Genomic DNA, 20,587 nt, shown 5'->3' on the forward strand with positions numbered 1-20,587 from the left:
TGTAAACTGGGAAAGAAGAGTTGGCCCAGAAAGTCTTCAGGCGCCTTGTAGCTCCACGACTCAAGAAGAGCTGCACCAAGCTCGCTTTTCCCTGCGCCGCTCTCCTAGCGACTCCCGGGCTTCCGAGAGCGGCGATCCCCAGGTCGCCCCTCAGGCCGTGGCGACAGCTCTGCAGAGATCTAAGAACGATTGCGAAAGGCCTCAGCCGCCGTCGCCCGTCTGCGCCTGCGCTGGTCGCGGAGCATGCTGGGACTTGTAGTCCTCTCTTCCGGCAGCTGGGGAGCGAAGCTGAGTGGCGGGTCGAGGCGCCTACACTTCCCAGGGTGCTTCCGGGCGGCAGCGAGCACGGGGCGGGGCCGCCATGAGGGGCGTGGGAGTGGGCGTGGCGTGGGCGTGACCCGCGCGCCGTGGGGCTGCGGCGGCGCTGCCTGGCGGGTGCGCAAGGAGCGGGCGCGGAGCCGGCGGGCGGGCGGACGGTAGCGCGGGCGCGGCACCTGTGGGCCGGAGGGTCTGGCTGCCGCAGCGCCGGGCTGCCCCGACTCCGAGCTGCTGCTGAGATGAGTGCAGGTGAGTGCTGGGGACCGAGGGACCAGCGGGTCCCCTCGCTGGATCGCGGCGCCGCGAGGGCTGGGTGTCATTCGGAGGCAGCACCTGCAACGCCGGGGAAAATCACCCAGCGGCTCCACCCAACTTTTGCTCCAGGATTTTGCAGCCCCGAAGGGCCAGAGCGCAGCCTCCTGCCGTGCGCCTGGAACGCTTAGCTCAGTGGCGGGGGCCGGGAATCCTTTCCCAGCGCGCCGGCCGGTGTGGCTGCGCCGGGCTGTCTGGAAGGCGCCCCTTCTTTGCTTCTCACGGGGGTCCGGGTTGTTCCAGGCTGCAGAAAGCGGTCAGGGTCCGCGCGAAGAGCCGGGGTCCTAGCAGACTTAGGCACGCAGAGGTGAGATGACAGGCGGGGCTTTGCAGCCGGGGGAGCCGCCCTTGCGCTGCTCCGGCAGCGCCTGGGTTGGGGGCGTCAGGCCGACCCTCGGGGCCCAGGACTCTCCGCAGCAGATCTGGGGACCGCATGTGTCAAACCCGGCCCCGACCCGATCTCTGCGCGTCTCCAGCCCCTCATCCCTGCGCGTCGCACCGCTGCCTTTCCCGCCGCACCCACCCTCCGGGATCTGACAGCCTCTGTGCGGCGCTGGAAAAATCCCATAGCGCTGGAGCCCAGCCGCGCCTTGTGCTGTGGGGGAAACTGAGACTTAGAACTGGAGCCCTTGGCGGTGAGCCCCGGAGGCGGCCTGAGGATGCCCGGATCTGAGAGCCTCCTGGGGCCCGCACCGGGTTGAGGGCTTGTCGTTGCATTCCCGGCAGGGAAGAGCTGTCACCCCATTTTTCAGGGTGTGACCCGAGGCGCACCAGGCTTGAGTCACTTGCTTGACTCAGGAAGGGGGGCGGGGATTCGAACCCGGTGCTCCCTGACTCTTGTGCTCTTTCCTCTAAGCCTGTCGCGCCAGGGACTGCAGTATGGCCCTTGGCCATGGTGCAGAAACCAATGGGGACAGCCGCTTCCCGTGGGGGAGATGGGACTGGGGAGAGAATGTGCATTTAGTAAGAGCTTCCTGTGGGCTGTAGGCCTAGAAGGGAGCGGGGGCTGAGGGGCCAGGGACCCCCTCCCTGGGGAGATTGTTCCCCTCCCCCTTCAATCCAAGGAAGGAGGGACTGCGTTGCAGGGAGCCTTTGGGAGTAGCTGAGAGCAATGGCAGGCGGTTGGGGCGGTCGGAGGCAGAACCCTTTGGAAGAGGATTTCTGAAATGGCCAACCTAGTTATCTGGGGGTGGCTGGGCAGCAGGGCACCCTGAGACTTGGCAGAACCTCCAGACACATTTATCTAATGGCAGGTGGGGATAATGGCTGGGTGCACACAGAATAATTTTATGCTTCTTGTGGCCATAATTGATACCTGTGGTCCCCCCTGTCATCAGGGAGAGCCTCAGAAGCAGTGCTGGCATCTCTCCTCTGCATCTGACGAGAAGAGGTGTGGGGGCACTGGGGCAGTTGGGGGCAGTGACTGGAGTTTGAACCATGGTGGCTGCCTGGTGGTCTTAGGCATAGGTGGCACCTTCCAGAGCTTGGCTTCCTGACCTGTAAGAGCAATAGCATTGCTTGCCTGGAGGGGACAATGTACGACACGAAGAGCCCCACACCTGGGAGGCCCTCAGTAGTTTGGGATGGTCATTGCTGGGTGGCCAGTTCAGCTCAGCCCCTCTGAATCAATCCAGCCCTTTGGAACTGGCAGTGTGTGTGCTCTCTGGGCCACCTGTCGCCCCTGCCCAGCCCTGTCCCCAGCCGATGATGTGCACAGCAGGCATTCCCACCCACACAGTGAGGGAGAGCAGACAGCATGGTCCCTTGTCCCTGGCATGTGGGCTCTAATGTCCAGCCACTGTGTATGTCTGGCAGGACAGGAGCTTCCATCATCAACAAGGGCAAGAAGGGCAGGTCCCCTGTGGCCCTCCCCATGCCAGCTGGCAGTATTCCAGAGCTCAGCACTGGTAGGAGGGGCTGAGCATCATCTCGTCCAGTCTCCAGCTGCCCAAATAGGCTGGAGGCTCAGAGCCCACGGCAACCTGTCTAACCCTCCTGGATTGCAGGCTCCTCATTCCTTTGGGCTGTGTGCACATCTGCAGTGTCATGACACAGGGCGCCTCCAAGATGACCCGGGTGTGGATTGAGGCCATGTACTTGCCTTGCTTTTGTTGCCTGCTGATTTCAGGCGGCCGGGGCGACTGTTTATATAGCACATGGCAAGGTGGAGGAGATGGTGTCTCGTACCAGACAGGCCTGGATCTGAATCCAATACCCTAGCTGTGGGGCGCCCCCTGCCTCAGTTTCCCCAGTAGTATGGTGGGCAGGCCTTTAGTTCTGAATGTAGTGCCAATCCACACATGGTGAGCCCAGCAGGTGACGATCAGTGTGGTGTAGCTTCATCTCACTGCAGCCCACGTGGTCACAAGGGGGGTCAGCTGGGAGTGGGGTTGAGGAAGGTACCTGAGCTGGGGCAGGGGGCGGGGTGGGGGGGATTCCAGTGCCAGGTCTGCCACCAGTCAGCACCAGATCTTTGAGCAAGGCCTGTGCTCCTTCTGAGCCTAAATGTCCCCCTGGGCAGCCGCTGGCCTGGCAGGTCAGATTCCCCCAGGTGGACAGAGGCTCCTGAGGGGTTGTGTTAATTTGCTCCATAACAAAGTACTAAAGACCAGGTGGGTTAAAGAGAAGACACTTATATTTTTGCCAATTCTAGAGGCCAGAAGTCTGAGATCAAGGTGTCAGCTGGGTTACCTCCTTCCAAAGCCTCTGTCCTTGGCTTGCGGATGGCCGCCCTCTCCCTGCGTCCTCGCACGGTCCTCCCTTTGTGTGTGTGTGTGTCCTAATCTGTTCTTACGAAAACCCCAGCCAGGCCGGGCGCGGTGGCTCACGCCTGTAATCCCAGCACTTTGGGAGGCCGAGACGGGCAGATCACGAGGTCAGGAGATCGAGACCATCTTGGCTAACACGGTGAAACCCCATCTCTACTAAAAATACAAAAAATTAGCCGGGCGCGGTGGCGGGCGCCTGTAGTCCCAGCTACTCGGAGGCTGAGGCGGGAGAATGGCATGAACCCGGGAGGCAGAGCTTGCAGTGAGCCGAGATTGCGCCACTGCACTCCAGCCTGGGCGACACAGCCAGACTCCGTCTCAAAAAAAAAAAAAATACAAAAAATACAAAAAATCAGCTGGGCGTGGTGGTGGGCACCTGTAGTCCCAGCTACTTGGGAGGCTGAGGCAGGAGAATGGTGTGAACCCGGGAGGTAGAGCTTGCAGTGAGCCAAGATCGCGCCACCGCACTCCAGCCTGGGCGACAGAGTGAGACTCCATCTCAAAAAAAGAAAAAAAAAAAGAAAACCCCAGCCAGACTGGGTTAGAGCCTACCCTCATGACCTCATGTCACCTTAGCGGCCTCCTTCAAGGTCCTGTCTCCATGCATAGTCACATCCTGGAGTACTGGGGGTTAGGACTTCAGCACCTGAATTTAGACAGTTCAGTCCATAACAGGGGTGCAGGTCCAAGGGAGGCCTGGTGGCTGGCTCAGCCTCCTGTTTCCATGTTGCTCTTAGGATCATGGAGCTGGAAGGATGTGAGGAATGCTCCAGCCCGAGCCCACCCACCTGCACAAAGAGGGAAACCAAGGCTTAGGGAAGGAAAAGCAGCTGCCCAGGGCCAAGGAGAGGATGTGGCAGAACCCAAACCTGAGCCCTAGTCCTCGGATTGGACGGTGCAGATCCTAGTATTTGGAACAGAGACGCATTTCTCCACCTAATCCCAGAATGGGCAGTGATGTAGCCACAGAAACGTTCATCTCAGCCTTACTAGTAACAACAACAAGTTAGAAACCACCAAACCGTGGAAGTCAGTGATGGAATATGAGCCATCTGTTCCATCTCACTCACTCATTATTCAGCAAAAGACACACAAAATACCTACTATGAGCTGATACAGTCTGGCTGTGTCCCCACGCACATCTTACCTTGAGTTGTAATAATCCCCACGTGTCAAGGGTTGGGCCAGGTGGAGATAATTGAATCATGGGGGTGGTTTCTCCCATACTGTTCTCATGGTAGTGATTAAGGCTCGCAATAGCTGGTGGTTTTATAAAGGGCAGTTCCCCTCTACACGGTCTCTTGCCTGCTGCCGTGTGAGACATCCCTTTGCCCTTCCTTCGTCTTCCGCCATGATTGTGAGGCCTCCCCAGCCATGCGGAACTGTAAGTCTGTGAAACCTCTTTCCTTTATAAATTACGCAGTCCTGTGTATGTCTTTATTGGCAGCATGAGAACAGACTAATATGTGAGCCCACACTGCTCCAGGCCCTGGGATTCAGCAATGGACGAGAACAACCCAAAATCTATGTTCTCTTGAACTTACATTCTAATTGGGCGGTGGGGAAGACATGTATATGAAGTTACTATGCGTGTGAAGAACTAACTGCTTATGTACAGAATTTCTAATGTTAGGAGAAAATGCTTAAGAAAATAGGTTTAATTGGCAGGGCGTGGTAGCTCACACCTGTAATCACAGCACTTTGGGAGGCCAAGGCGGGCGGATCACGAGGTCAGGAGATTGAGACCATCCTGGCCACTGTGGTGAAACCCCGTCTCTACTAAAGATACAAAAATTAGCTGGGTGTGGTGGTGTGTGCCTGTAGTCCCTGCTTCTCGGGAGGCTGAGGCAGGAGAATCACTTGAACCAGTGAGTCGGAGGTTGCAGTGAGCCGAGATCGCGCCACTACATTCCAGCCTGGGCAACAGAGCAAGACTCTATCTCAAAAAAAAAAAGAAAGAAAGAAAAGAAAAGAAGTTTAATTTAGAAAACAGCAAAACAGCTGAGGACAAAATTGTATGTCATATAGGATGTCAACTCTACAAAAACAGTGAGGGAGGCGATGTGTGGAAGTGCCATCCGTGCCCATCTGTAAGTGTTGGGAGAAGGAACCAAGTTTTCCCTCTTCTGCACCTTTTTAGTTTCCATGTGTTTTCCAAGTTTTCTTCATTGTGTGCCCTTTTCTTCTGTACTGAAAGATTAGATAGAAAGAAGACAGCACACTCTGCCTCCAGCTCTGAGAAGGGCACGCGCTGGTAGAAACCCATGAGTCCAGGAGAAGTCTGGCGATTCCGTTCTGCACGGCCACTGTCTGCTGCATGGGATGGTGGTGTCTCCCAGCACTGAGGGAGCTTCGCACAGGCAGCTGCACTGCCCCCAAATTTCCCTGCCTGATGCCGCTCTGAATGAGGTGCAGCAGAAGCCAGACCCTCCTGACCCAGAAATTCATGTGAGATTGTATCTGGAGAGGACTGCCGTTACCCAGACATTGGTAGTCTCCGCTTAGCCTGGTCACCCCCAAGCTCTGCCCTATTCTTCCGTGACGTGCAGGGTTCCTTCCTAACATGGCCACCCAAGATCCTTTGACTCTTTATGGTTTCTGTCAACGAGATAGTTTGGGGGTAGATAGGATATTTTCTGGAATCAAGTCTTGAGTTTGATGAACTCTTAGAAAGTCCAATCTTACTGTCCTAGAAAAAGGCACGTGTCCCTGACTCATGGAAAAGCTGCCTGGCCCACACCCTGGGCTTCCAGAGCATCATCTGGGTCATGGGAGACCTCTGAGCTTGCAAGAGGAAATTGGCAAGACTGGGAGATGAAGGGACCTGTCTTGTCGCTGGCCCTTTAAGCAGGCACTGCCTGTCCTTGAAGCCAGACCAGGCTGCTGGCCCGATGCCATCTACCAACCCCAGAGCCTGGATTCCACAGCCCCTTCCCTGCAAAGATACTCAGGGGCCTTCCTTGCTGCACCCCTTGGCTGTGCCTCTGCCTAGGTAGGGCTCCGTAAAACCTACCCTGAAGTGGGGTCTCAGGCTCACACCCATCCCTGCCACTTGCTAGCGTGATCAAAGATCAGACCTCTGTGTCCTTCTTTCCGTCGCTGCCCCTCCCCAGGATCTCGGTAGGGATGGAGGGTCCCATGAGCTGATCAGCCTCTGCCTGGCACGTGGAAGAGGCTCCCAGAGCTTGTTAAAATAGTTGCGATAGGAAAACATGGGTCATGTCCTGGGGTAGCTCCTAGTGCTTGAGGCTGATCACACGGGTCCTGCAGTCGTCCCCGCATCATGGACCCGGCTGTCCCAGTCCCGGGGAAGCCCCGAAAGAGCAGCCCTCTGAGGCTCACGCCCAGCGCAGGGCAACCCGAGTGGAGCAGTCTTAATTTACTCAAGGAATGTTTCCATCGCCAGGGCTGCTCAGGGTGTCTAGGATGTCAGGCAGCACCCAGGTGGGACAGGCTTAAATGTCGCAGAGACCGTGGCTCATCCAGTGCGCCCTGGGGCCTGGGCCAGATGCTCATATAGGTTTCCTCCTGGGGTCCTCGCAGCGCTGCTCAAAGCGGCCGGTGCCATCTCTGCCTACAGAGGAGGAAATGCCTGCGAGTCTCGACCGGCACCTGGTGTCACGTGACTGGTAAATGGCAGAGCTGGGATTTGAACCCCAGTGTGCCCGACTCAGCCACAGACATGCGTCTCCCGGGCTGGGCGGGCTCTGTCTGCCTGTCCCCCGCCTGCATGCTTTAGCTGGCTGCGTTGGGGGATTTGTTGCACCCTCATAACGTGTAGCTGAGTGTTGGTCTGGATGAAGCCTGGCCCGTTTGGGGGCATCGTGATGGTGCTTCTTGGTAGGGGTCTCACACGGTCCATCTTCTCGCCTGGGCCATGGTGTGTTATTCCCATTTTCCAGGTGCAGGACCTGCCAGCACAGAGCCAGGAGGCAGGACTAGACCCAAACCCACCTCCTATGGGGGTTCCTGCCTGGGGTCATTGCATGGCCCCTGTGACTCACCCTCAGATAGCCTGGGCCTGAGAGGGATTTTCACCACATTGAGCCCATGCGCCCCCGCTGGACCCTTGACCCTCTGGTCCGGCTCCCCCACCCCCACCCCAAATCCTGCCATCCCCCCAGGGCCCATCTGTTCCACTGAAGGCAGTACCTCTCCCGCTGCTTACACAGCCCAGCCCAACAGCTTCTCCAGCCCCTCGCCTGGACCTCTGTGATCTTGGACAAGTCATCATCCCTCTGTGCCTCAGTGTACCCATCTGTAAAAACAGGGCCACTGCCATCCTCAGGGGGCGACCCTGCTTTCTTCTGACACCACCGCCCCACCCCACCCACTGTCTGGGTGTGAGGCCTGGCCGCCATTTCGGGGGCCCTGCTGCACCTGCCTTTCTCATCTGGCTCTCGGGGTGCTCCCAGCTGGGTGAGCAGTACTTGGGTCTCACGCTAAGGGTCTCTGGCGTGGAGGGAGGTGCTCGACACCTGCGGGTTAGCGGCTTCTGTGGATGTCCACCTGGAGCTGGAGCTAGGAGGGCAGCTGGGTCTCTCATGTCTGTGGGAAGGACTGGGGCGGAGGAGGGGGCTTTGGATTCTGGGGTGCTCACTGGTCCTTGGGGATTTGGCACCTGGCCCTTGTGGGTTCCAGGGCTGGCTCTGGGACCTCCTGCCATCAGCAGCTTCCAGGCCTAGAACAAACAGGTCTGCTGCAGATAACGAGCTGCGTGGCTCCATGCCACTTCCCTTGGCTAAACAGTTCCAAATGTGAGGGGGGCAGTCTGGGGGCCTCAGAAGGTGCGCTGGTTTTGGGGCTGGGTACACCTGGGCTCTAGCCCCTAATGTCCCTTGCTAGTTGTGTGCTTTTCTGAGCAGACTGCTTAACTGCCCTTTGCCTCAGTTTCCCCACATAAAAAGTACGGGTGATAACAGCTGCTTTTGAGGGGTTACTATAGACTCAGAGATGCTGAGTGAGAGTCAATGGCCTGGGCACCGCAGGCACCAGGGAACGGGCAGGGTGGGCTTTGTCACAGCTGTAAATACCCTTCACAGTTTGGGGACAAACCCAACGTCGTACCCTGTGGGAGCCGCTTTGGCATCATGGGCCACACCCTAGCCTGGGTTCACAGCTTCCCCTCCCCTTCGCTGGTCCTGCTGTCTCCCCTGCCAGTCCCATCTCAGTCCTGTTTACAAGGCTGCAGCCCAGTGCCAGGAGGAGCACCGTCTCCAGAGAGCCGCCCAGCTCCCAGTTCTTCTCGGCACAGCATCCTCAGGAGGTGTGGTGTCTTGAGTCATCAGTCTCAGCTGGAAGCTTCATTTTAGCTGTATTCTACTGAGCAGCCTCCATCCCAGGCAGCAACAGTGGCTCCCCCTGCCTCCTGCACGGAGCTCGCATCCTGCGCTGGAAGTTTGAGACTTTGGTTTCTCTGTGTTTAGAGCGACGAGTTAGATGATCTGGCAATGTGAGTCCAGCCAGCACACCAAGAAAAGTGCTCAGTGTCACTGCAGCTAGCATGCTGGCTCTGTCCCCACTGGCGTCTGTCCTCAGGGCACGATGGGGCCTTGTACTGGCTCCCCTGAAAGCCACTCGGGTGGAATGAGAGGAGGCATTTCGTGAACACCCAAGGAGTGGAGGATGAGTGACGGGTGGAACTCCGTCCCCAGTTCAGCATGGCCTCCTCATCTGTCTGCCGTCACTTCAGGTGAAGCACGCACAGCCTGGCCCGTCTCTGACCCTCTGCTTCTACGGCCCTCCGTGTCCCCAGGATCGCACATGGAAAATGACATCAGTTGATGCTGCAGTTGGACACGAAGTGCCTAGAATGAAGAATTCCAAGGATCATCCAGACCCTCAACCTGGCAGCCACGTTTCAAATGCCCTCGTGATGGTCCAGCCCCTTTGCCCCACAGCGGTCTCCATTTAGGCTCCCTGAGTAGGTGCAGCTGGAACTTGGGTGCAGGTGACTTACCTGGGAGGTGACCCCAGGAAGCATGAGGGAGGTGTGAGGAAGGTGAGAGGAGGAAGGGAGGGGAAGCCAGGAAGGGGCATTTCATGGGGGGCACCACTCTGGCAACTGGGGACTCAGTCCCACTGGGAGCCTCTGAATCGCCCCACAGAGGGACCAGCTATGTGGGGTCTTTCTCCACAGGCCCCGTCCTGTCTGAGCGCAGGGCCAGTCCTAAGTGTGAAGTGCTGGGGAAGTCTCAGCCTAGGTCCAGGCTTCCTCTGTGTCCAGCAGTCAACAGACCCCCGCAAGGGCACAGAGCTCTTCCTAAATCTTTCTCCTGTCCCTCCATGACTATTTATTAAGCACCTACTATGTGCTGTCTTTGCCCTGATCCCTAAACAGCCTTGCATTCTTCTTGTCACCATCTGTCTGCCCCCACTCTCCTGGAGTCTCTCCTCCTCTCCCTTTCAAGGCTCTGCCAGACTCCAGGGCCGCCGTGAAGCTTTCCTCCCATCTTTAGGCCCTCCGCTTCCCTCCCTGCTCTGAACTGTGGGCACAGACCACGCTGGTATTTGCTGCAGAGATTTGTGTCTGCTCCCGCCTGCTCTGCAGCCTGGAGCTGCGACCTGCTCTCTCTGAAATACCTCCTTTCGGCTGGTGCGGGGGGCTGAACAGTGGACTCAAAGGTGCCTGTGTCCTAATCCCAGGCCCTGTGACTATGTGACCTCGTGTGGCAAAATGACTGTTCCTGTGACTGTGTGAAGGATTTTGCCACAGGGAGACTGTTCTGGATTTCAGGGGGCCTGATGCTTCTCGCTAATGGGAGGCAGGAGGCCCAGGGAAGGGAAGGCGGCAGAGAGGAGAGAGAAGTCTCCATGCCTGGCTCTGAGGGTGGAGGGAGGGGCCCCGCCCAAAGAAACTCGGGTGCCCCTAGAAGCTGGAAGAGGCAGGGAAGCGGATCTCCCCTGGAGCTTCCAGAAGGCCCCAGCCCTGCACCCTTCACACTCTGACTGGATTTGCCCTGGTATCTGGGGACCCCAGATCTCAGCGTGGCCTGACTCTCCCTGGTGTCTGGAGACCCTGGGCCTCGGCACAGCTGGACTCTCCCTGGTGCTTCCAGATCCCGGGTCCTGGCGTGGCCTGATCTCCCTGGTGCCTGCAGAGCCTGGGTCTCTTGGTGCATAAGCAACTCTGGGAGGAGATGGGGTGGTCTAATGGAGAGGCGGGGGACCCGAAACCAGCCCAGGCCATGCACTCCCTGAGCCTTGGCCTCCTCATCTCTGTTGCCGTTGGGCTTTTCCTAGAGGATCTTTCCAACTCTGAGCCCATGTGTGGTTTAGGGCAGTGGACACCTTGGGATGTAGCATTTGCTTCCAGGCAAGCAGGACTCTGCTGTGCACGCCCACAGGGGAATGGCTTACGTGGTTCCCCGACATGGACCCAGCACCGTGCCGGGGCCCTGCACTGTGATGTGCTTTCACCCTGTAATTCTTACATCAGATCTCCTTGCTCAGGACTACCAGTATTCCCACTTCACAGGTGAGCAGAGCCCCAGGGAATTAGGTAACTCTCCTGAGGTGATTCAGCTGAGAAGCACCATGCCAGCTGCAGAACCTGCACTCCTAACTGTGGTGCACCATGGCGCCCCCTTGTCCTGAGCGACTCCCTCACCTCCTGTGGGCCCTGCTTCACTGTACGCCCAGAGCCGCCTCTGGAATCCAGTGGGGAGGCCTCTCCAGGACCTCGGTGCTGCTTAGGTCACCTGCAGCTGCAGCCCTCTCATCCACCAGCTCATTCTGTCCCCTCCAGACATGCTGGGCCCTTCAGAACCTGCCCGGCCCAGGGCCACTGCAGGAGAGCTGCTGCTGCACCGCTGCTGCCTCTTCCTTTTCTCCCTCTCCCCCTGCCTCCCGCCACCCCAAGCCCCTTCTCTGCCGAGGAAGGTGTGCATCGTGGGCTTTGGTGAGGGTTTCTCCCCTAGCAAGGTCGGGCCACTGTCCCTTGGTGCCTGCCCACCCAGGCCTCAGGGAACCACAGCAGAGTTTGGGGTTGGTCTCCAGCTGGGTCCTGATTCGTGTCCCCTCTTCTGGGATATTGGACCTAAGGCTGACTTGGTGGTTAAAGGGTGATTCACACATTAAAGAAAGGATTTTGTGCAGCTACGTGCCTCACTCAGGGAAGGTGGCACAACTGGAGTGCCGGGCAAAGGCCACCTGTGAGTGTCTAGGGGCTGCCATCACCAGTGACCACAAGCCCGGGGGTTTAAAGCAAGAGAAGGCGCTTTCTCCCAGCTCTGGAGGCCAGCGATTCAATGTCAGTGTCAGAGGCTAAACCTGGCGCCGGCAGCTCCCACGGGCGCTCAGGGGAGGCTCAGTCCTCGCCCCTCCAGTTTTGGTGGCTGCCAAATTCTGAGGTTTGTGGCCACATTGCTCCAATCTTCAAGGCAGTATCTTCAAACCTCCCTTGGCTCCCTCTTCACGTGACTTTTCCCCTGTGTATGTCTTCTCCTGCTCCCTCTTCCCCATGAGGACTCCTGAGATTGTACTCACGGCCCGCCCATAGAATCCAGAATCATCTCCCAGTCTCTAGACCCTTTATGTAATCACGTCTGCAAAGACCCCTCCCCGTTTAACTATATATGTCACAGGTTCTAGCGATTAGATGTGGGTATCTTCTGGGGGAGGCATTACTCAGCCTGGCACAGGTAGTCTCTTGGTGCATCCTGTTTATGGGGTCGATACCTTTTCTTCTCCCTGTGGGGTCTCTAGAATGGATGAGAAAGTGAGAATGACTTCTCATAGGATTAAAAAAATAAATGTTACTCGCTAAATTTAAACATCCCGGGAGCTAGATCCTGTCACAAACTGTGGACAGGAATATCAATTGGTCCAGTCTTTTGGGAAACAGGTGAAACGTGTGGAGTCTTAAATACATTCATGCCTTTTGATGGAATAATGCGACTTCTGGGAATCTATTCTGAAGAAAGGTTCTGAAACACAGACATGAATTCAGAAATAAAAAGCCATTCATTGCAGGGGTTACATACTCTGCAACGTAAATGTCCAACAGCAGAACGCTGGCTACGGAAACTCCTGGCCATCCATGGCAGTACTTCTCAAACTTCTAGGGCCTCAGGGCTCAGTTATCGAGGACCCCAGAGAGCTTTTGCTTATGTGCATTATATTTCTTGATATTTATTATATTCGAAATTAAAACAGAATTTTAAAAAATATTTGTTGACTCAGCACGGTGGCTCACACCTGTAATCCCAGTGCTTTGGGAGGCTGAAGTGGACAGACCACTTCAGTTCAGGAGTTCAAGACCAGCCTGGGCAACATAGTGAGACCTCGCCTCTACAAAAAATAAAAAAAAATAGCCGAGCATGTGCCTAGTCCCAGCTACTCTGGGGGCTGAGGCAGGAGGATCGCTGGAGGCTGGGAGACCATGATTGCGCCACTGCACTCCAGCCTGGGTGACAGGGTGAGACCCTGTCTCAAAAAATATATATAAATAAGAATTGAAAAATAAAAAATGTGTTAAACTGCAAAAGGACAATGACTGTTTTGCATGTTAACATAAGAGCATTTTTAGTGAGCCGAAGTACTGCTTTACAGCTTTGCAAATCTCATTAATATCTGGCTTTGTAGGTGACGGCTGGATTCTGATGTCTGCCCTGAGTTAAATCAGTTGTGATGTCACATGTCATGCGGCCTCTGCAAAACTCCATTGCACACTCAGGAGAGAGTGACAGTGAAAAGGGAAACCATATCTTAGTGTTGTTATTGAAAGGATTTTGACCACCAAACCCTGTATGGGGTCCTGAGGACCTCCCTAGACCACACTTTGAGAGCTGCTGATAAAAGATGGAATATTGTGCATTAAAAATATTATGAAGCATGAATAAACTGTGTGTGAAGGCTGGTAGTAGACGAATACAGGACACATCATTTTTTACAGTCTGCAAAATATGCAGAAAAACATCTCGGAAAAAAAAATGTGCTAGGATCATGGGCAGTTTTCCTTTGTTCCTAATGCTTTGCTGTTCTGTGTTTTCACTGCTTATTCATTTTAAGGACATACTAGTGTCGGGTTTGCTCAATACTAGTTCTCAAGGACACTCCATTAGGAAGCAGCTGTCAGCCTCCCCGGCAGCTGGCCAGGTCCTCTTGCTCTGAGATTCTCTATTTTGGGAGATGGACTTTCACTGTTGAGCTAGGGCTGTGAGTGGTATTGACATGTTACAAGCACAGGGATCTCAAGGGTGTGTGTGTGTGTGTGTGTGTACATGAGTGTGTCCTCTGGGGATAATGTAGCCTTCGGTTATAAAAGAGAGGGAGTTCTGCTCTGGAGCAAAATCCGTGGTTGCCAATGAGAAATTAGGAGCTGGTCTGAGATTTCATGTCCTCAGCTGGAATGCTAGCACCCAGCAGGGCTCCAGCAGAGAGCTAAATATATCCTGGGTGCACTGGCAACCTCAGGAACCCTCGGCGCTGAGCAGAGCGGGACCCAAAGTGAGGATGGATTTGTCTAATGAATATCAATACCTGGCCGGGTGCGGTGGCTTACGCCTGTAGTCCCAGCACTTTGGGAGGCCGAGGTGGGCAGATCACCTGAGGTCAGGAGTTCAAGATCAGCCTGGCCAACATGGCAAAACCCCGCCTCTACTAAAAACGCAAAAATTAGCTGGGCGTGGTGGTGTGTGCCTATAATCCCAGCTACTCAGGAGGCTGAGGCAGTCCCTCACAATCGCCCTCCCAGATAGGTCTCCTGTGGAGGCTTGAACGCAGGAGGCAGAGGTTGCAGTGAGCTGAGATCACGCCACTGCACTCCAGCCTGGGTGACAAAGTGAGACTCTATCTCAAAAAAAAAAAAAAAAAAAGGTCAGGTGCAGTGGCTCACGCCTGTAATCCCAGCACTTTGGGAGGCAGAGGTGGGTAGATCACCTGAGGTCAGGAGTTCAAGATCAGCCTGGTCAACATGGAGAAACCCTGCCTCTACTAAAAATGCAAAAATTAGCTGGGTATGGTGATGTGTGCCTGTAATCCCAGCTACTCGGGAGGCTGAGGCAGGAGAATCACTTGAATCTGGGAGGCGGAGGTTGCAGTGAGCTGAGATCATGCCACTGCACTCCTGCCTGGGCGACAGAACGAGACTCTGTCTCAGAAAAAAAAAAAAAAAAATCAATGCCTGCCATTTACAGAGCACCTAGCAACACTGGGCATGGGAGCAAGGCTGCACAGGTGGATCTCTGACACCACAAAGCCCTGTGGGGTGATGTTACTGCTCGCAACTTGCAGATGAGGATGCTTGTATAAGACGGGAGGCACGACCTGCCCCAGGTCACACGGCTGGTAAAGATGGGAGGTGGGCTTCCCACTGGCATGCCTGCCTCTCAGAACACCCACTCAGTGCCGCCGCCTCGCCACAGCGTGTCTCCCCACGGGTTCTTTCAAATTCTAAGGGCAACAGGGAACAAAGAGTTATGTGCCTGATTAAAAAAAAAAAAAATCCCTTTTGCGGATGGTGCATTTTTATGCTTTCCAAAGAGCTCACGCTTCTTGATAAAAGGGTGCCTGGCGGCTGGTATAGACAGCAGCATAGCGGGGTCATAACACGGGCTGAGCGCGGACTGTGTCACCTCTGTGAGTCCTCTCCACACCGGGTGGCGGGGTGGGGAGCTGTGACTCTCCATTTTACAGGTGGGGACATAGAGGCAAAGTGACACGGAGAAGCCTGCCCCATGTCAGCCGTCAGGCTGGCACTGGAGCTCAGGCTGTGTCCTTCCAGACCCTCTGCTCAGCTGAATGGCACCCTCCCTCCCTCTGTAATCTGCATTAAATGTGGGTCAGCTTCCTGCCAGGCTTTCACAAGCCTTCTCTCAGCTCAGTGCGGGAGTGCGGGAGTCGTTTTATGTGCTGTCTGCGTATTTGTGATTCTCCTCCACACCTTGCCTTTCAAATAGAACAGGTCCCCCAGCGGTGGCCTTGGGCATGAGGGGCAGTGCCATCACCTCACTGGGGAGCTGTAGGGGGTGGATGCGGATTCTGGAAGGGACTTAGAAACTGTCTCTCTCTTCTTCCTTAAAATGTGACCCACAGCTTCCTAGGAGGTTGACAACTTGGAGGATTTTGCCAGGAATTTCTGCCCCAGCCCCACAGGCTGCTCCCCCCTGAGGCTCTGCTCGCAGCCCTGATCCCTTCCCTTCCCCCAGCTCTGCCAGGCACCCCTGTGGCCCAGCAGGAGATCCCAGCAGGACTTTGCTCTGGATTTGGGAGGGAAGGGACCATCAGGTTACAGCTAGCCCCTACTTGGTATTGACCTGGGAAGCCCCCAGTGGACAGCTTTCCGGGTAGGGGCTGGTGGTTTTTCCTGGGACCTAAGTCCTCCCCTCCAAGCACCTGTTTCCTCAGTGAGGACCTGCCGCTCCCTGAGGAGACAGACACCAGGAAGGATACCCCTCACAGAAGACCCCCCAGCCTGCTGCAAAGGCCTGGCCCCACCCCAGGTCTCACGGGCAGCCATGTCCTCTAACACGCAGCAAGGCAGTGTCCATGGGCTTGGCGGGGAGGCTAGAGGTGGTGTGTTCCCTGGAGCACGTTGATCCTCTGGCCGGGCACTGGAGGCCGTTCTTCCCTCCAGGAGCACCCAGGCAATGAAGAAGGCATGCAGTAAGTGATGACACTCTGTGAAAGCACTTCTCGGAGGGAGGCTGTGGGGCCAGAGAGAAAGTGAACCTGGCCTGAGAGAGAAATCCTGGCAGGCTTCCTGAAGGAGGTGACATCCAACCAAGTAGGAGTTAGCCAGACAAAGCAGTGGGAGAAGGGCACCTGACAGCAGGGACAGCTGATGCAGAGCCCCCGAGATGGGAGGGAGGGGGTGTGTTTGAGGAACTTCATTTATGCCCTGACCTTAGGCCCTGGGTAGGGTGCAGGGTGCAGAGCTCTACAGTGCTGTCTGCCTTTTGTGCACCATGGTCCTCTGGTACCTCCCATAGCAACTGGCTGGTAGTACGTGCTCAGTGACAGTGTAGGGAACCCAGCCTGGGGACCCTGGGAGTCATGTCTGGGGGAAGCTCTTTCCTTAGAGGAGTGGAGACCCCTGACAGTACAACGCGCAGATGCCTGGGCCTCAACCTGGGATGCTGTGGTAGAGCTGGGCAGGCCCTAGGAGATGCATTTGCAGACGCACCCCCCCCCGCCCCAGTTTGGGCACTGTTGACATTGACACCCCTTTCAAGACACATAGCCATGAAGAAAGGGGACAAGAAGGACAAGAGCCGGTATTGCCAGGATCAAGGGAGGATTGGGCCTTTGCAGATGGGAAGTGGGGGGCCTGCAGGGGGGAGGGAGGCTGGCTGAGAGCGTTCAGGGAACAGATGCCAAGGCCACATCCCTGTGCCTCCCCTCTTGTTCACTGAGCTATCTTCGTCGCCCTCCCACCTTCCCCAGACCTGAGGTCCCTCGAGGGCCAGGCCAGGCTGGCGTCCTCACTGAGGGCTTGTTGACCAGAAAGGGATGGTGTCCTTGGGGAGGGCAGGATCCAGAGAGGGGACAATTGGTGCTGCACAATTGCAGGAAGTGACAGCTTTGTCCAACTGTGCAGGGGAAGAGTGAGAACCATCAAGGGCGAGGCCGCCGATTCGGGAGCCCTGGTCCCCCTCTGTGCCCACCCTGTGGTCACAAGCACACATCAACGATGCCAGCGCCCCGATGCACCGTTCAGCAGCTGGCCCCAGCGAGCCCGTGCAGCCCACCCACAGCCCTTGTCATAATTTCACTCAAGAGCAGTGGAGGGCTGGGTTGGGCACCTGTTTTGAGGCTTAGCAGCATCTTGTTCAAGCTAGTGGCTCTTTAGCTCCTGGGCCAAGGAAGGCAATAGGGAAGCCAGGTGACCAGGACATGTGCCCTCTGTGCCTGAAGGTGGAAAGTCATCATAATAGACTCTGCCAGTGCACCCCCTGGGCACTGGGACCCTCAGTGCTGGCCCCAGGGGTGATGTTGGGGCAGTGAGGTAAGGCAGAGTCCATGCCCTCGGCCAGTGCGGGCAGCAGGAGAGACCAGCTGGGAGCAGGCAGTCACAGCAGTGGGGATCGGTGCCATAGAGACCGCAAGACCTGGACACTCTGGGAGGGGCTCGAGCCGGTGTGGAGACCTGGGCAGTGTCCCGGCCCTTGCTGTCCCAGATCTAGGAAAGAGGGTTAGTTATGCCAGGAATAGAACCCTCTATTTCCCATGGTACCACCTGACTCAGGGTAACTCAAGCAGCTTCGCCACTAGAGGCTGGGCTTGCAGTTGGAGGGAGGTGGGCTGGTCACAGCGCCCCATTGGCCCCAGGATGACATGGCCAAGCGGCTTGTTCCCCTCTGCACTCATGGTTAAGTTTTCCGGTGGGCTCCTGCAGGGAGCTGGGGGGCCCCTCCCCCTCTTCTCAGTCCCAGGGTGCATGTATTCTCTCTCTACTTGAAGTACAAGTGGAGCATTTGGCCCCACACAGGTGAACATATGAAATTTTAAGAGGGTACCCTAGCTACAATGTGGCAAGTAGCACTGGTTGCAAATTCTCCTTTTACTTAGAACTCACAATCGCCCTCCCAAATAGGTCTCCTGTGGACAGATCTGCACATAAATCTGCTCCTAACATCAAGCATAACTGGCTGATATTAGAAGCAGATCTATGTGCTCACTCCTGTAATCCCAGCACTTTGGGAGACCAAAGCCGGAGGATCATTTGAGGCCAGGAATTTGAGACTAGCCTAGGCAACGTAGCCATACTCCATCTCTACAAAATAAAAAATAAAAAAGCATAGTCTATGCTTCATATTAAGCATAGCCTCCCTTCCCCTTTTATGGAAGTTAAATTATTCAAATGTTGGTGAATGTGTTTGGCAAAGGTCATTCCCTGGGGCCTGTGAGCTTCAGGCCAGCGGAAGCTAACTGTGGGGAAAGCCGTGAAGGAGGCGTGTGTGGCTGTGGTTTGCTGAGGAGGAAGAGGGGCTGGTAATTAACTGCAGGTCATGTCTGGGGCTTGGACTTGTGGGACTTATAATCCATAAGATTATAGCTTTTGTTTGCTCAGGGCCAGGCACTTCGATGTTTGTGATCTCTTTAGAGTGATTCCAGAATTCTTAGAAATACTTAGGGCTCTGGGGGTTGGGGAGAGGGGGTGGCCAAGGTCACATGACTGGGAAGAGACAAGGCTATGATGTGAGCTCAGGGCTCTCTGTTCCCAGTCCCGGGCCCTTCCCACTACCTGGAGATGACTTGCAGGATGGCGAGAATATCTAGACAGGTGAGGCGAAGGCAAGGGCAGGTCAGGGGGCTGGAGACAGGGGCAGCATCCACCTGATCCTGAGGTCAGGTTCAGTGGCCTTGGAGACCAGCCCACAGCTGCAGGCTTTACCGTGGATTTTAATGAGTAAGAGTTCTAGAAAAACACCATTCACACCAACCAGGCCTCCTCTGCATTGGTCCAGCTTCTAATTCTTCAGAGCTCTTCTTGGCAGCCACCTCCCTGCCCTGAACCCCACCCTGACTCAGGAGCTGCGGTAAATGCACTCTTTTCTGAATATGATCAGCCCCTTCCCTCCTTCTGTATGTGTCTGGGTGCCACTCTCTGCTGGCATCCATGGGAACTTCAAGAGGCCCCAGCTCCCCTGAGTCACTGCCCTCTTGTGTATTCTCTGGGGTTGATTTTATCGTCATTGCTTCCATCATCAGTAGCAGTGGTCATAGGAGTAACGGTGTCATGGACAGCAGTAGCAGTAGTCATGGGAGTAACGGTGTCACGGACAGCAGTCGCAGTAGTCATGGGAGTAACAGTGTCACAGACAGAATGAGCGTTTGTTTTTGAAAGGGCAGCTGGTTAAAGAGAGGCTGCATGTGGCTCCCACATGCAGGCAAGGCCCCCGTGCCACTGCCACCTTTCCCCCATGCTCCCCATCATGCAAGCCTCCGGGTGGTGCACGATGCGGTCCTCTTCTGGCCCTGTTTCACAAAGTTCCTGCCTGGCATGAGATCCCCGGCCATGGCTGATGTCTTAGCTGCCGTGTGGGATCACACTGCATGGCTCCCTGTGGTGTGTTTGACCACATTCTCTCTTTCCTTCACCAGATGGGGAGCATTGCTTTTGTTTTGTATTTTTTTTCTTCATTTTATTTTATTTTAAGTTCTGGGATGCACATGCAGGGCATGCAGGTTTGTTACCTAGGTAAACGTGTACCATGGTGATTTACCACACCTATTAACCCATCCTCTAGGTATTGAGCCCTGCATGCATTAGCTATTTATCCTGATGCTCTCCCTCCCCCACCCCTCCAATGGGCCCTGGTGTGTGATGTTCCCTTCCCCGTTTCCATGTGTTCTCATTGTTCAGCTCCCACTTATAAGTGAGAATATGCAGTGTTTGGTTTTCTGTTCCTGTGTTAGTTTGCTAAGGATAATGGCTTCTAGTTCTATCCATGTCCTTGCAAAGGACATGATCTCATTCCTTTTTATGGCTGCATAGTATTCCATGGTGTATATGTGCTGCATTTTCTTTATCTGGTCTATCATTGATGGGCATTTGGGTTGATTCCATGCCTTTGCTATTGTGAATAGTGCTATGATAAAAATACACATACATGTATTTTTATAATAGAATGATTTCTATTCCTTTGGGTATATACCCAGTAATGCGATTGCCGGTTCAAATGGTATTTCTGGTTATGGATCTTTGAAGAATCAGCACACTGGGTTTCACAATGGTAGAACTAATTTATATTCCCACCAACAGTGTAAAAGCATTCCTATTTCTCCACAGCCTCACCAGCATCTGTTGTTTCTTGACTTTTTCATAATTGCCATTCTAACTGGTGTGAGATGGTATCTTACTATAGTTTTGATTTGTACTTCTCTAATGATCATTGATGTTGAGCTTTTTTCATGTTTGTTGGCCACATAAATGTCTTCTTTTGTGAAGTGTCTGTTCATGTCTTTTGCCCACTTTTTGATGGGGTTGTTTTTTTCTTGTAAATTTATTTAAGTTCCTTGTAGATTCTGGATATTAGATCTTTCTCAGAGGATAGATCGCAAAAATGTTTTCCCATTCCATAGGTTGTCTGTTCACTCTAATAACAGTTTTCTTTTCTTTTCCTTTTGAGACAGAGTTTCGCTCTTGTTGCCGAGGCTGGAGTGCAATGGTGTGATCTCAGCTCACTGCAACCTCTGCCTCCTGGGTTCAAGCAATTCTCCTGCCCTCAGCTTCCCGAGGAACT

The 20,587-nt window shown here is 55.0% G+C and overlaps 1 protein-coding gene across 9 annotated transcripts in view; it reads left to right on the forward strand.

Moving 5' to 3' along the window:
• Positions 1 to 381: 381 nt before the first annotated feature.
• The window catches only part of ABLIM2 (actin binding LIM protein family member 2), a 200,200-nt gene continuing 179,994 nt past the window's right edge, over positions 382 to 20,587 (forward strand). For 7 of the 9 annotated variants that reach the window (XM_033213646.1, XM_033213626.1, XM_033213637.1 and 4 more), the window contains exon 1: positions 404 to 567. In XM_033213646.1, coding sequence (XP_033069537.1) covers positions 558 to 567 — 10 coding nt within the window. In that variant the 5' untranslated portion in view covers positions 404 to 557. Of the gene's footprint in view, positions 568 to 20,587 lie in introns of all 9 variants that reach the window. The other 2 variants (XM_033213643.1, XM_033213650.1) reach the window with 1 other exon arrangement.

The sequence above is a fragment of the Trachypithecus francoisi genome, unplaced genomic scaffold (genome assembly GCF_009764315.1).
Source record: "Trachypithecus francoisi isolate TF-2019V2 unplaced genomic scaffold, Tfra_2.0 Lachesis_group1, whole genome shotgun sequence".
Classification (NCBI taxonomy): Eukaryota; Metazoa; Chordata; class Mammalia; order Primates; family Cercopithecidae; genus Trachypithecus; species Trachypithecus francoisi.